Source organism: Schistocerca serialis, chromosome 11 (assembly GCF_023864345.2).
Source record: "Schistocerca serialis cubense isolate TAMUIC-IGC-003099 chromosome 11, iqSchSeri2.2, whole genome shotgun sequence".
NCBI lineage: Eukaryota > Metazoa > Arthropoda > Insecta > Orthoptera > Acrididae > Schistocerca > Schistocerca serialis.
The window spans coordinates 139263608-139280064 of record NC_064648.1 but is presented as its reverse complement, the minus strand read 5'-3'; the positions used below and the strand labels follow the sequence as shown (position 1 = coordinate 139280064).

Genomic DNA, 16457 nt, shown 5'->3' with positions numbered 1-16457 from the left:
GAATGACAATTTTATAATTCAATGACTGGCATAATTCCTTACTGTATGTTGCACAACAAATAAAGATATTGTTGGCCAAGCTGTTAGTGGAAATTAAAGGGAACTTGGAAGAAAGGAATAAAGTAAATAATTTTAAATACCATTTATTTTCTGTACATTATGAAAATCACAAACTTACACAATTTCACTGTCACTCGAGTTCTGCATTTGCATCTGCAGATCTTTAAGTTTTGCCTCTGTTGTTACATTAACAAGGTCTCTTATTAACTGCATTCTTATTTCATTGCTCTTGATTTCCTTTGCAAGGTTACCAATGAATATCATGCAGCTATCCATAGTCAGCTCTGCCGAAGGTTGTTGGCGGTCTTGGCTGGCACATATTTTATTAGCTATGACCTCAACAGCACTCATGTACACATCACCAGGCCTCTTTCTTCTTCCATCCCTGCTTTGAGTGGCATGTGGTCGTGGTGGTGGTGGTGGTGGTGGTGGTGCTGTTGTTGTTGTTGCTGCTGCTGCTGCTGCATCTCCACATTGTTCCCCAATGCATACATCGTTCATCACATCCACATCAAGACTATAACAGCCTTCGATGTTTTGATGTGGTGATGGTTGTATATCCATACTTTGAGAAGAGAGACTGCATGTCTGTAAATTGCAAAACGTTCTGAAATTTATTGCAATACTATAACTGAATGAAATGCATAACATACCAATGCACAGTTGAGCATACTGAAGTTTTGTAAATAATGTAAGAGACAGTTACTACATAAGGGGTAACATCTATATTTTGTTATTATAAAAGTGGGGGGGGGGGTGTTCTTTGCCCCAATTTCAGGGAAACTGAGGGAACTTTTTCCCTCTGACAAATTTGATCAAAATAGCTCCACAATATTTTCATTGCTGTCTTTGACACCTGAAGCAACTTGGGATGAATCATAACACATTGAAAGGAATACTGCTTACGAGATTAGTGTTATTACAGTGGGTATGAATGCAAACAAAAGCCAAGAGCACACCAATATGCAAATTACAATGCACACAAAATTTGAAAGAATTCCAGTAATGCATAACAAATGGAACATTTGCTAAAAATTTCACAAAACGCTTCTGAACTAGTAAAAGGTACCAGTAAACAACCTGATAGAAGGAAGAAACCAGGCAGTGCTTGATTATTCTAGTGATGAAGACCTATCATAAGAACAAATTGCAGATGAGGAAGTTCAGATGAAGACTGGGAATCATACAGAAGAAATAAAACCATATCAAAGCCACAGAGAAAACTGACACCTATCCACAAGCAAATTAGGCCTATTCCACACTAGGGCTACTTTGCTCAAATTTTTAAAAGGTTAAAAAATTTAAAAAATACTCCCTTCAGGGTTTACTATGGTTCTTAAATAGTTTCGAACAAATAACCTCATTTTCAAAAGTAATTTTACAAAACTACTACCCACTACATGATTTTGTATGAATAACTACGACAGTGGAGCACAGTATTGTAATTGCATTTATAATGTGTCTAAGACCCATGAAATTCAGTTTTTGTCTTAAGTAAATAGGTAACTTACCTCTTCACTTTCATTGTCCTCAGTCATTGAATGTTGAGTCAGGCCTATGGCTGTACTTTTTCGTGGTAAACAATGATCCGCCAAAAACATTAACTTCTCGTAATACCATAAAGATGGTTTGTATATCTGAAAAATTGTAAGTTCATATTAACATAGTAAAATGTACGTGGGAAAGCTACATCGTAATCTATTACCATTCAAGATTATGTGCTTTCAAAAATCGGGTGAATATTCAGTGTGATATTTCTAGGAAATAGTCTTAAATGTGTCAGATTTTTGCAAGTAGTAGGTTTCTACATTCAACACAAAATTCATAGTTTCGTACTTACGTCGTTCATCCCAGCGCCACTGCTTTTCGTTGATTTTACTTTGGCGTGCTCCACTTTAAACTGAGTTCGTAGATTGTGCATTTTACTGTAGCACTCCTTGCTCGTCGTGTACGGTCGAACAACACACACGGCACTTGCAACTCTTTCGAGTGCTTCTGCACGCAAGTGTTTATTGTAATAATTTGGGCTTTTCACTGCATACAGACACTGTTCTTCCCTATAAGCACATATCAAAGTTTCAATTGCTTCCTTGGACCACTGCGGAGCCATTATTTAATGATTATAATAACTTCCTACCGCACCTCACAACAGCAGAAAAGGAACTATGAACAAAGGCTTCCAGCTCAAGCTTTCCGCGTCTGACGTCACAAACGAAACGTCTCATGATTGGCCAACGCAGGTAGCATGCAGGGAACCTTGCAAGAAAAATAGCACCGGATCCATCCTGGAAATCTTACAAGGTTCCCAGCAAGGTAGCCCGCTAGCAGACGACGGAGCCCGCGAGGCAGCCGTCGCGCGAGCCAGCAAGGAAACTTGCAGCGAATCTTGCTCCGTGTGAGACGGGCTTTAGCAATCGTCAGCACGTTAAGTCACGCAAATGTGATTTAGTACAGAACGCTGTTCCATTTAATTTCGATATCTTCACTTTTCTAGAGTAATGTTTTTTGGTGACAAGGTAGTCTGTTGGGTAGTCAGTAAGACAGATAATGTTACCCTCCATTTCGTCTTTGTTCTATATGTGTAAGTGCAGAAATTAATGAATTAGTACGTTGACCTAAAATTGATCCTCTTGCTAGAAAAGTTGTCAAAATTCCCGGCGTTAGGTACTTAGTCTTCACTTCTATTAATAATCGTGCATCTCCAGGCAGTGACTGTGCCGTACACTTACCAAAAAAGTAATTGGTTTTCTGATAAGGGGGTATCTGGACGAGTGAAGCAGTATCCCACGTAAAGGACCAGTACTGAAACATTTTTGCAGTAAAACCAGCCATCCTCAGAATCCTTTCTGACAAGTGTTTGTCATTGCTCAGAACGATATCAAAATACAGAGTATCAGTTACAAATCGCACTGCAGAACTCAACTATTATATATATTCTTGATGGAACAGTCCATAGCTGTACTTTCGGTTCATAGCGTGCCCGTCGGACACTACGAACAGGCAGTTCACCTGTGGACTGTTCCATCAAAAAGTAAGCTGGGAGAAACTGAAGATTCACATACATGTTCTTGTCAAACCAAACGGGTGCTGCTGAGTAATACTTTATTACGAGAAATAAGGAATTATTAAACTGTTGTGGCTTTAAGAAGAACGCATTGTTACATCTGTAGTTGCCTACAGTAGAAAGTGTGTTGCTGTTGCGTAGAGAAAGGAATACACAGTTTATATCACAGCAAGCGGATCTCTTGTCATTAATACCTTGGGAGTAATTTCATCGTCTTTTGTGTAAGTAAATGAAAAACAGCAATGCAGGTGGTTGTAGACAAACTTCCACAAAGAAGGGCTGATACGATAGCCACCTTCCAGAAATGAGTTTTGTTGACAAATTAGCCTGCATCCATAGATACGTACATACATTGATCCTTGTTGCATAGAGCATTAATACATTTCGTAATGATGTGGGATGTGTCACTTGAACATAAGTTTTCGTTACACAAAATAGTAAATATTTTTATAGTTAATACTTCATGTCTAAAGATTCATCTATTCAGTAGGAGCTGTCATTCAGGAATACTTTTATTTTATTTTAAATGTTGTTTAGATATCTGCCGGATTTTTAATGCTATTTGGCAAATGACCAAATATTTTTGTGGCAGCATAATTCACACCTTTTTGTGACAAAGTGAGATTTTATCCAGAGTAGTGAAGATCTTCGTTTCTTCTAGTGTTGTAGCTATGCACTTTGCTGTTATTTTTGAATTGGGGTGAGTCATTGACAAATGTCATAAATGAATATATGTACTGCGAAGGTACTGTGAATATCTCAAGTTCATTAAATAAATGTCCGCAAGGTCATCTTCGGTGGGCTCCAGCTGTTAGCCTGATGCTATGAATACTTTCCTCTTAGTGACAAGTTGCCCCCAAATACGATACCATGTGTAAGCAGTGAATGAAAATAGGCATAGTAGGCTACTTTAATTATGTTCATCACCAATATTTTGCAATAACCCCAGTAGCATAAGTAGCTCAACCTAATCATTTCAGCAGATCATTGATGCTTCTTCAAATTCAATTTCTCATCAGTGTACACATCCAGAAATTTTGTCCGCCCCAGTAGCTGAGTGGTCAGCGTGACGGATTGCCGTCCTCTGGGCCCGGGTTCGATTCCCGGCTGGGTCGGAGATTTTCTCCGCTCAGGGACTGGGTGTTGTGTTGTGTTCATCATCATTTCATCCCCATCCGGCGTGCAGGTCGCCCAATGTGGCGCCGAATGTAATAAGACCTGCGATATGGCGGCCGGACCTGCCCCGCGGGGGGCCTCCCGGCCAATGACGCCAAACGCTCATTTCCATTTCCATCCAGAAATTTTGAATACTCTGCCTTAGCAATAGACTTGCTTTCATAGCCTATATTTATCAATGGTGTTACGCCATTTACTGCACAGAATTGCATACACTGATTTCTCTCAAAATTTAATGAGTGTCCATTTGCAGAGAACCACTTAATAATTTTGTGAAAGACATTATTTACAATTTCCTTGAGTGTGATTACTGTACTTGTATTATTAGCAAAAAGAACTAGCTTTGGATCTTCATGAATATAGAGTAGAAAGTCATTAATGTATATTGAGAACAGTAAGGGACCCAAGACTGTGGGACACCATTCTTGATACCTCCTCAGTTAAAGGACTCTGCTCATTTTTGCAGACAATCTGTAGTGCTAATTTCTGCCTTCTGCATTCTTCCAGTTAAATATGAATTAAATCATTTGTGCACTGTCCCATTCATGCCACAATACTTAAGCTTGTGTAGAAGAAATTCATGATTCACACCATCAAAAGCCTTTGAGAGATGACAAAATATCCTAATGGGTGATGTTTGATTATTCAGTGCATTTAATATTGATCAGTGAAAGCATATTTATAACATTTTCTCTTGAAAAGCCTTTCTGAAAACCAAATTGACATTTTGTTAGTACTTCATTTTTACAGGTACGTGATGCTACTCCTGAATACATAACTTTTTCAAGACTTTTGAATAAAGCTATCAGAAGTGAGACTGGCTGGTAGTTGTTAGCGTCAGACCTATCCCCATTTTGGAAATACGGAAGCGTCCGATCCCGCCCGTCTGCTTTGACGTCACAAATATGGCGGAAAGGACCATAAACCACGATTCCAATATGGCGCATATAAAGTCGTTACGTAGACATTGAGGACGAAAATACATCGAAAAACACACACACACACACACACACACACACACACACACACACACACTTTCCATAAAAAGCCTAATGACACTAACGGGACAAGCGCGGGAAATGGGGTGTTTTTGGGTGCAGGGTGGGGGGGCAAACTAAATATAAACGAATTTAGACGCCCACCCCCATACAAAACCACACAAAACTCCCCAAATACCACTAAACACAATATCATCTGGAATCGGACACTTCCCTTGACCTATATAGCTCAACAGCAGCTCTCGATCCCATAAATTAGGATCAAACACGTTCCTCGGCCTATATAGCTCAAAAACATCTCCCAATACCAACATACACAGCCATACATTGGGATCGAACACTTCCCTTGATCTGCGCACTGTTAATTTTATCCGTCATATCCATTCCTGAACAAAAACAACCGATTAATTTTACTAAAATTACCACACGATGTATAGCGAACACTAAATTAACCTTCACACAAAATCGTTAACTCACTGAAACGAATTCCACCACAAACACAGCCGACACTCGAACAATTCCGGATAATGAGCAAAAGCAAACTGAGCACATTACACCACACAAACGAAAACCCTGAACATACCACCAGAGAGCACAACAAACCACAACACGATGACATCTACAAACATGCCACACTCACAAACCAAACTCCGCGCCGTCGTGACGCGACACACAACACCCTTACGTCACGGATCAAAGCCGATGCGTGGGATCGGACGCTTCTGTCGACCCCTCATTTTTACGCAGTTTTTGAACAACAGAGTATTTCAGTCTATGAGGAAAAATACATATCTGGCTGAGACTCCTACTTATTTGTTGGGAACAAGCTTTCAGTACTCCGTAGCACAGCGAGAGGTCTAGGTTGGTGTGGAGTAAGGTGGTATGCCTGTGAGACGGGTAGGACAATGAACGTGAATGCGAAATAAAGGGTGGGGCTACGGGGTTCGTATGTAGCATGTACTTCATCATAAGAGCAAACCAGATGTAAACAAACGCAAGCGGGATGACTGGTCATCAGCCGTAGCTCTCTTACCACTGGTGGTGCTCCGCTCTTGGAAGTAGGTCCAACTTAAGTGTTCGATAGCTTATTACTATGTCAGTGTGGAAGAACCTTTCAGACATTCTGACGTATTAACAGCCATCAACGTCTATCTTAATCGTACTTTACCTACGTAACTTTTATCTTCAAAATTGTGTACAGTCACAGTCTCTGTAACCAGTACTTGTGCTCTGATTGTCTCGCTGTTCATACGTACCGCGAAAATGGACGACACTGCTTCCTGCTTCGTAGTGAAACACGCGCGTGGAACACCGTTAATGGCGAGAAACAAGTAGTTAATGCTCTTCACAAGATTACAGACAAAAATCAGCTTTTGACTTTTTTTCGAGTAGGACCATGTATCAGAAATAAGGGAGGCGTTAACTACATGCGTGGCGTGATAGACAGGGTCGTAGACTGACCATCGTGTGTGCCGGCGGGCGGTGGTTCTACACTCCACGTGGTGCGTAATTTTCTTTGTTTGGTTTGAATACCTAAAGCATTTAAATATGAAACTCATCACATCTACATATAAATCTATATGGTTACTCTGCAATTCACACTCAAGTGCTGGGCAGAGGGTTCATCGAACCATTTTCATACTACTTCTCTACCATTCCACTCTCGAATGGCGCGTGGGAAAAAAGAACACCTAAATCTTTCCGTTCGATCTCTGCTGTCTCTTATTATCATGATCATTTCTTCCTACGTAGTTGGGTGTCGACAAAATATTTACACATTCGGGAGAGAAAGTTGGAGATTGAAATTTCGTAAATAGATCTCTCCTCAATCAAGACTGCCTTTGATTCAGTGACTCTCAGCCCAACTCGCGTATCATATCAGTTACACTCTCACCCCTGTTTCTGCTCAGAGCTACATGCTCTGCTGCCCTCTGTTCACTTATCGTTGCTTCAGCCTCGCCCGCACTCACACTTAGTAAATTGTGCACTCGACCCGAAACAACAGGCTGTGCACATCTTTTAAATCTAAACATCTCCGCTGCACCCCTGAAGTCTGGCTCACTCATTTGCCTCGCATCGGAGGAATCTACTGTTTCATTTTGCACATTTTCGTGGCTAAAAGTGGGGAGCATCCATCTCCCACACGTCTCTGTACCGTCGCAGTCTCTTTTTTGGGCATTTCGTCTACTGACTCCTCACCACCTTTCTTCTTTTCTCCTCGTACTGCTTTTGGAGCGACTACACGTAATTATTTTCGAAAAACGCAAATGAAAATCTTATACAGAAAAAAACGCTATCTGAAACAGATTCACTTAAATAACATGCTAAATTTTTACTAAGTTCATCACACTGGCTAAACAAGAGTATTCATCACAAGCAACCTAGTAGAATGAAAATGAGCTTCACACGCAATTCCCAGCGCAAAATCGTCACACGAGCATTAATTACACTTACAAAACTCCCCAATGAAAAGGATTACGACGAAAGCTCCCAAAGTACCATAAACACACTTCACACAAAATTCAAAACAGGCATCAAAGACGACACTGTTTCATAAAGCAAGCAACAACGCTGATCAACCACAATGAAGTAATTGAGAGATCTGTAGAAAATAAAATTTACGTGTTAGTACACCCTAACAATGTCACAGCATCGACATAAGATCCCTGGGGTGACCGAAATCCTGTGCAAAAGGATCTCGCCATTATGAAGGCTACCTGTTCTCCGCAAAATTCAGATTTAATGGCAAAGTCGGTGTTCTGAATGAAACCTGTTGCTGACTTCAAATACCAACAGCCACCAGGCAAACAGAGGTTATTTTCATTTCATTGAGCACGCACCAGACACACAAACTTAGATTGTGGCTGAAATTCGTTCATGTACTGGAAAAATAGCCGAGAAAACCACCACCTGCCATACTGTTGTATGAGCTAAGGAATGAAATATCCTCGTACTGGATACACAAGACAACATATTACAATTTTATTGATTGATCGCTATTAAGGGAAGATAAGAACAATGGTTTTAGGGAGCTTGACTAGGAAGCAGAGTGGCTCTATGAGGTGGTATGTAAAGAGCCACTCGACATTTATGTCTGAATTAAAACACACGAAAATATTAAATGGTGCTTAAACTTCGACATATGGTACGTCTCTCTCGAATGCAGCCTCCAAATGCGGAACCCAATCTGCTAAATATGGGGTAGGATTTACTTGATGCAGACACTGACCATCCATACATTATATAGTTTTGAAGAATGCTTGCTTATTCTGATTTTAAGTACACTGGGACAGAGCAACTACTTTCGACAGTCAACTTCTGAGGACAAAGACCCGTTGCAAGAATTCACTATAAATCCAATAATTAGACAGTACAATTACTGAATAAGAGCAACTCTACTCTGTACTTGACAAAGAATTTTATGTTCGGTTTTGGCCTCTAATATGAGACACACTAACACCTGTGGGGAATGAAGTGGTTCTAGCACTACACATTCCACCCTCCAAAGGGACTTCACAGTTGAAAATATTCTTTCCACAACAATATTTGTCTGGTACAGCAGGAGCAAAACTCACAAGCGTGTCTATATTTTTACAAGAAGTACCTGTACTTTTAAGTGTGTGGAATACATCGCACAGTCTCTTAACTGTTTCCAAGTTAGCTTTTTCCAATTCCTCAAGTTTCTGGGATACAATGTTGTTCACGCATCCTATCTCGTCTGAAATGTTGCACATGGAAATGGAAATGTCGTGTGGCTAGGGCCTCCCGTCGGGTAGACCGTTCACCTGGTGCAGGTCTTTCGATTTGACGCCACTTCGGCGACCTGCGTGTCGATGGGGATGAAATGATAATGATTAGGACAACACAACACCCAGTCCCTGAGCGGAGAAAATTTCCGACCCAGCCGGGAATCGAACCCGGGCCCTTAGGGTTGACAGTCTGTCACGCTGACCACTCAGCTACCGGGGCGGACATGTTGCACATGAGTTTACTGCCTGAAGAAATATCAGAAAATTTAAAAGTTCAGCCCAAGAAACAGTATTTTTTTTTTTTTTTGGTGTTCTCCAATGAAATATCGAGGTTGAAGTGGAGAACTCTACTTTTCCAAACAAGTCACAAAAGTGTCGAAGTGTCTTAGAATTGGTAAAAGGCTCGTATTTTGACAGGGTGAAAGTACCTTCCTTTTCCAAGTTAATTAAAATGGTATTGATTATTTCTTGAAGCAAGCTGAAACCGTGGTTATTTCCTACTTTTGGATTGAATTTAAAAACATTTTCAATGGGCATTGTGTGAAATGAAGCCAAAGAAGTGACTGTTGGTTTTCGAAAATTTGTTTCAGCAACGTGGGACACCTATTCTGAGATAGAAAACAAGATTTCAAAGGTTCAATAACTTTCGTAACTCCTGGCAACAATGACAACCATCTAGTTTTAAAACTACCTAGAACTTTGCCGTATCCAGTATCAACGAAATCACAGAATGATTTCAGTTGGTCCACACGTTGAGGGTAAATGTGTCGTCCTCAGTGTAACTTGAAGTTAAAGTAGTACGTGAGCCCAGGCACCGACGATAGCAGCATTGATATCCCTGTAACGTTCTTTAACGAAAACTTGTCACATTCGTCCGTCATTTCTCGAGTAGCAAATGATCGATACGAATCGCGAAGCTCGCTCGTAAGTCACTGGCACTCAGCACGATGACGGAAGATGTTGTGTTCACACCTCTCCTCATCCCGTGACCAACATGCAGCGTCTTTGTTCCATCTTTGCGTTCACCAAAAGCGGTACTGGAGAATCGGTTGACGAAATCCGGTTTTTGGGGCGTCAGGCGAAGAGTGTGTATGTTGCCAGCTGTATAGCGCCGTTCGAGATAACTGACTGTGGCGTGGGTGGTACGCAGACGGTCCGGCAGTGCCGACACAGACGTAGACGCCCTGCTGCAGACGTTCCCTCGCCTGCCGCGCGAGCTGGCAACGCCGCCCCGTGACGTCAGCGCTGGGTGGGGCAGCCGGCTGTCTGTCTGTGCGGCCCAGTTGAGACGCAGCAGCCTGGAGGGAAGCAGCGTGCCACGTTGTCCTGCCTGCCCAGACAGAGCTTGTGTATCTTGTGTCTGCACGGGAATACCACAGAAAGGTAAGGCAGGAATTTATGGGAGCGGCGGATGTTCTGCACGCTTTTGTGTGGTTTTTGTCCCGTAACTCACTTACTGCTCTTGTCGAATACTTGTCTTAATTTGAAAAATTACGACCGCTACGAACAAAGGGGTGGCTAACAGTGTGTTAAATTACCGTCTTGAGTGTTCAGTACTTTATAGGTCGTTACTTGTGATATTGCTCCAGTCTGTGAAAACTTGAGCCAGAATAACGTGGAACGAATGGAAAATAACGCCACATTCAGTCGGCTAGTGTTTCGATGTGCCAGTGTAGATTTCCACGGAATTCACGTACAACAGGCATTTAAAATGAAAACCTCGCGTTCTTGATTATGTTCGTAGGACGCAAGTACGAAAACCATCAAACGCAGAACTTTGGAGTAAGCGAGTTTCAGTGCGACAAGGCGTGTAGCCGCATGCAGGCGTGGCAGAAATTTATTTTTTAATGTTTCGCGTAATGTGGCCGAATTCAGTCATTTAAAATGTTGTCGTGATGTACTCATTCAGAGGTATAATCTTAAATTGCGGTTGTCACACAGTAAGAGGAGTACCGAAGTTGGAAACATTGCGCGTCGCGAGGTAACGTGACTAAGGGCGCTGAAATACGCGGACGTTAGTCAGGCAGTATTTCAGAATGAGGGCCGTTACCGACTTCCAAGAAACTGCACGCAAGACTACAAAAACTGGAGAGATTTTTCCGCTACCCTCCGGCCACGTTGTCGCTGTTCATGGAGTCAACTTAGACATCAGACGTATCGTTGTAGTTTGTCGGTACCTAGCTATTCGCGACGCAGTTTACAGACAGTATCCCCACACCCCGTAGGGTATCTGCAAAAATTACATCGTCGTACGGCCCACACTTCAGTAGACATGACGTGTCAAAAATTTAGACGCGCGATAAACGGGCTTTTCTTTAAAAAGCAGCGCAAATTAAGCAGACTGTGTTTACCCAGTATTTCAGAATGAGCACTTGCTTTGGAACACACATTAAGAACAATTTCAAACCGTTTCTAAACTTTATCTCGCTTACATGCTTAACGTCAGATGTTACACGCGTAAACTCGTCTGCAAAGTAATGAGACGTAGGAAGCTGTTTCCTGCGTGGGCGTTGCGGATCCTGAAATCCATTCGCGAATCACAACTCGTGGCGTGACGCCGACACGCTTGTGGCGATGAGACGCAGCACTCGCGTTCATTTCCGTATTTTCACAATGTTCTGGAATTAAGGTTATGGTCAACGAGCAATCTGTACCTTTCCCCAACACCCTCATTACACAGAGGCGACCATTTGCGTAGTAGTTGGCGAATTCTTGAGAATTTATCGTAATGTTTGTGCTTCACGAAATAAACATTTCGTATTTTTTATCGCTCTGTCACGTCTCCTCGTTTGTGATTTGCTGATGAAATTTTTTAGCACTCTACAACGCTGCATCGCTTTGTTGGGCTGTTCTCGTGTTACTATTTGCCTGATGATGATGAGAGCCCGGTGTGTCGACAAAGCAACGCGTCAGCGATCTGTGAGGCGCGCCGTGTTGTGTGCGGCCTGCGCTTCAGTCGTGTATTATGTGAGGGAGGAATGAATGTCGGTGATTCTGACGCCGTCATTTACCAGCTTCTTCATTTCACGTTCAAATTACACGATTAAAGTGCAGTGTAGATTTCTATGTGCAGCCTGTAACGGCGGCAGAATCTAGATTTAATTTGTGCCATTTCCAGTGCAACAATTGCGAGAATAGAGGTAGATTTGTTGTTCCGTCAGAGGGCTGAATCACGTCAAAATTATAACATGTGTGGGGGCATTTGCTAATTGTTTGACAGAAACCTACAGTAAAAATTATTTCGTTTAGCCAGATACTGTTACAGAAGTCTTACCCGTTATTGATGGTAAGTCACAGTTTCGGAATTGTCGGTGGCCACTGACGTCGCATTTACAGACACTTCGGCATGACAAAGTACTGAAGACGACCTGTCTTGAAGAGTTCAAAAATGCCATGTGTCAGTTAGACTGCACATCGTCGTAAAACGCAAATTTGAATAACAAAACCATAAAATTGACAATTTCCTTGGCAAACAGGTAGATAAACACGACGGCTGTTCAGTGTGCTCCCCTCATCCACTGCCAGCAAAGAACGCGTGACGTCACGGAAAAGTGACTGTCGTCACACGTGAGGGACACGATGATTTGATAAAAGTTGCGCGAATTTTGTGTGTAATAAGTAACCCGGAATCGGTGCTCTAAATGCCCTTCACTTTCGTGACGTGGAACTGTGTGTGGTGGTTTCCGTATTTATACTCGCCTATCACAAAATATACAACGCAATTGATGCACGCCGTATTAAAGAGCTGTGCAAAACGTATCGTGTGTAGCGAGATAAGATTTTCTGAATTGTAGAAAACTGTGGCATTCACGGATGAGCAGTAGCGGCAGCCAAAACAGTTTCCTAAAAAGGCCTCCATTTAATCGCGATTGTGTGGAATCAGCTCTTTAGCTCACACACACATATCCAATAATAAGGGAGTAAGGTCACTCGTGACTTAGGAATGTGTAGGATGTTTCCGGGTGCTTTCAATTCATTAGGTGTTCTGTCCACCAGCAAAATGTGATAGCTGCATAAAATTTCGCACTGTGGTGTCTCGCAGGATATTTGGGCCGGCAGTAAACGTGACGCAACGTGGAGACGGTGGCGTGGTGCCGCCCTGACACGTGGCTGAGGGTAGCCTGCGTGCAGGAGGAACCGTGCTGTACCGGTGTGTGCTTCTAGTCTCAAGTTGAGCCACTCGCAGAGGTCCATCGTGGGCTGTGACTGCTGTATCGCAGCGAAACTTGGTATGCTAATGCGCCCTTGGGGAACCGATTTACACTGGAAAGAAATGTTCCCATATCTAATGCATTGGGAACGGAATGTGGACAGGAAGGGGCAAACAAGTGAGAGAGGCAGAATGTCGATATTATTAGCCGCCACTTGCAGAACTTGTTCAGTATAATCACCGGAGACTTCCGCGAGGTGTTGCACAGTGACAGATTCGCACCTGGTATTGGAATTGATTTCCTCCGGCGCCAACTGGTTTCGCGTTAACGCATTAGCATGTCTACAGTGTTTCGATGCCTTACCATACTCACAGACCACAGTGGACTTCGGTCAGTAGCTGCATTTTACTTATGAGCACCCGGTACTTCAGTGTCTCAGATGAAGAAAAAACGGTTCGCTAAAATTTCACTGTCGCCTTGGTGGTCCATTTGGTGATACACCATTCAGTAGTTAATCAGTTGAAAAAAATCTGCACTTTTCTCAGACTTCCGTCGTGTGTTTCACTTTTCTCAAAGCATCAAGGCTCTGCAAGTACCCGTATTTCCAGTACAGGCGGCTGCCTAAAGTGGAGCAGCTCGCAGCTGCTGATAGCGGCCGTCCACATTGACCCGTGGCGTAATGGTGTGCTGCGTGACGTCACACACTCACGGATACAACAGAACGCGTGGCTGCTATATTATTTTTTGTAAAGTGTGTTGTGGAGAAGTGGTCCGTTGCTTAGCCAGAGTTCTGGTACAGGTTGTCAGGTTACAGTATGGTTGTCACTCAGCGGAGCCAAAGAAATGAAATGTTACAGTAACAATTTTTGTGTGGCACGTATTTCACGCATGTTAGCTTTCGAAGAGTGTTCTATGTCCGTTTTGGTGATGCACAGTTGGAATCGGCAGGTTCAGTGCTGGGCACCGCTTGTCCCTGGTGTGGAGGCAGGTCCACACCTGTGCAGCCGGCCGGCCAGCCGACACGTGAGCACGGCGCCCCGCGGCAGCCAACACTCTCCGGACGAGTACAGACCGCGTTCTCCCGTCCACGGTTTTTTTGTCTGTTTTTTTTGTACTGCGTCTCACGCTTACGTTGCTGTGTTTCGCGCCCTTTCAAATTTTCGCAAGCCCATTGGCCGAGTGGTCTAAAAAGAAACAAAATGGCTCTGAAGATCATCGTGCATACATACCTGCGACGCGAGTTCTCGGTAACATCCAGTATGGCCTCTACTTTGTGTAATCAGTGATCGAGTGGCCTTCTGCTAATATTTCAAGTTCATTTGAGTCAGCCACAGCGCAATGAAACCCTATTTTAATCGCTAGATTTTCGACAATAAATATTAAGAGAAACAGGGCTGTAGGAGAATTATAAACATTATGACTTACATATAGGAGACAACCGCAATTACGACACATACAGTTTAACTACCCAAACCCGTGACCAGTTTCAAATTTTCAAACATCGATTGTTAACTGCTTTTGCAAGCTGATCAGTACTTGCGTTAACCGCCTACGGCCAATCCAGCGATGCGAAATTTCGTCGTTTAGGTACCGACAAACACCGATGCTCCCACAAGGGTAGGCTTGTCTTGCTGGAACATGAAATTCCTGGAATCCGGAATGAGTTGTCGAAACAACTGCAACATACCGAGCTAAGATGTACCCGCCACAGTTGTCACAGTATTAAAACGGCCCATTCAGCTTCGCCTGTCACACTGCACAGGATACATTAACCCTCGGCGAATCTCCTCCATGCGCCGAAATCACCTGAGGTTTTTCAGTACTCCACTCGCTCACATTGCGGAGATAAACTTTTTCAGAAAAGTGTTAATTGCTTTGTCGCTGAATATCAGCGTGGGGGGCGAAATGTCCATCCTCAATTGATCCCTGCAATGTGGCGCAAATCTGAAGGCGCCGGCCGTAACAGTCCGCTTTTAATTGTTGTAAGGGATCCAGACGGTACGGTTTGAAGTCTAACCGCCGACGCACTGTCTTCCACACACTTGGCTGCGGCGTTCAGAGTTCGTGGCTTCTGCGTGCTGTTGACTTGTGTGGACTGCGTACAAAAATCTCGTTCTGCCCTCCCCCCACCCCTTAAACGGTTTTTTTTGCAGCTGCCACATTTGGTCAAATACCTCGCATGTTCCAACACATGAAAAGTCTTGCCCTGTCGGCATTTTGGCAAGGCGCTGAATTCGTAATGGCATCCAATCATATTCGTACATCTAATACTTCGGAAAAATGTGAATTCTGGAAACGAGTGAATCGTTGATGGTAGCCCTCTGTTCCGCCTTTTACCCGTCGTCTTTAGTTTCTGCACCAATACGGTGCTGAGCAGCTCAACTCATGATCTCAATCCCCTTGCTAATTTTACACAAGGCCAAGAAGTCTTTAAATTCTTAGTCAGTCTGGTTGACAACATTGCATTTACGAATTACTTCAATAACGTACGTAGTATCTGTACACGTAAATGTGCCTCCAAGAACACGTGCGAAATGTTAACCATCAAAGTACTTCTGTGCCCTTACAATTAATCACTGCTGCGCCTAATTTTAATTCACAGAATCTGGTACTTTCTGAACACGCTTGGTTACACTTCACGTGCTGACTTTAATCCCAGTACGTACACTGTGTACCTTAGTGTCGGGAATCTTTCCGTAAGCAATGAAAGATAATGTACGTAAATGATGAGTATATGCCTACTTCTATTGAACCCATATTACTCCTCTGTGGTACACAATTTAATTATGTACGTACATGTAACCGATGCAGTTCCGCGTGTAACGGACTTATACAAAGACGCGGGTATCGTTGATACGTCGAGTGTAAGTGTTTGAATTCTAAAATTGGATGTAGAAGTTCGTTATGTGGAGAGCCAAGTACGGAAAACCACTGCACCAATGGCTTTATTCTTCTTTCAAAATAATGCTGAGAAATTTATACACAAGTGCTTTCTAACGCGTAAATACCTAGTGTATGGTGAGCTATCAGTGTTGCTGTTCATTAACTTGTAATTCACGCCCTACCTACCCTTAGTTCACTTACAGTATCACTTAAGCGCCGTTCCTTTCCGTACGTAAAACTGCGATTACAAGTTACGAAATGCCACAATAGGTGAAGTAACGCCCTCTCTAAAGCACTGCAGGACTTTCGCTTATCTCTGAGTTGCACAGCTGATACAATGAATTTTCGTTACCACTCACAAATAATTCCGTCTCTA

The 16457-nt window shown here is 42.9% G+C and overlaps 2 protein-coding genes across 2 annotated transcripts in view; one reads left to right on the top strand and one right to left on the bottom strand.

Moving 5' to 3' along the window:
- Positions 1-127: 127 nt before the first annotated feature.
- Positions 128-2471, bottom strand: LOC126426785 (uncharacterized). Its single transcript, XM_050088780.1, has 3 exons — positions 1901-2471; positions 1572-1697; positions 128-648 (listed from the first exon to the last, which is right to left on the bottom strand). Exons 1-3 carry the CDS (start codon positions 2168-2170, stop codon positions 175-177), a joined length of 870 nt encoding a protein of 289 aa, XP_049944737.1. The 5' UTR covers positions 2171-2471; the 3' UTR covers positions 128-174.
- A 7871-nt stretch (positions 2472-10342) lies between these two features.
- The window catches only part of LOC126426543 (uncharacterized), a 122789-nt gene continuing 116674 nt past the window's right edge, over positions 10343-16457 (top strand). Inside the window, exon 1 of the mRNA XM_050088446.1 lies at positions 10343-10430. The gene's annotated coding sequence lies outside the window, so the exon portion shown is untranslated. The remainder of the gene's footprint in view (positions 10431-16457) is intronic.

Bases quoted from the DNA above. Each gene is read 5' to 3' on its own strand.
- LOC126426785 (XM_050088780.1), bottom strand. From the start codon at position 2,170: ATGGCTCCGCAGTGGTCCAAGGAAGCAATTGAAACTTTGATATGTGCT. The intron at 1,698-1,900 runs GTAAGTACGAAA...ACAATTTTTCAG, and splicing joins GTGGCGCTGGGATGAACGAC to ATATACAAACCATCTTTATG. The intron at 649-1,571 runs GTAAGTTACCTA...TGCAATTTACAG, and splicing joins AGGACAATGAAAGTGAAGAG to ACATGCAGTCTCTCTTCTCA.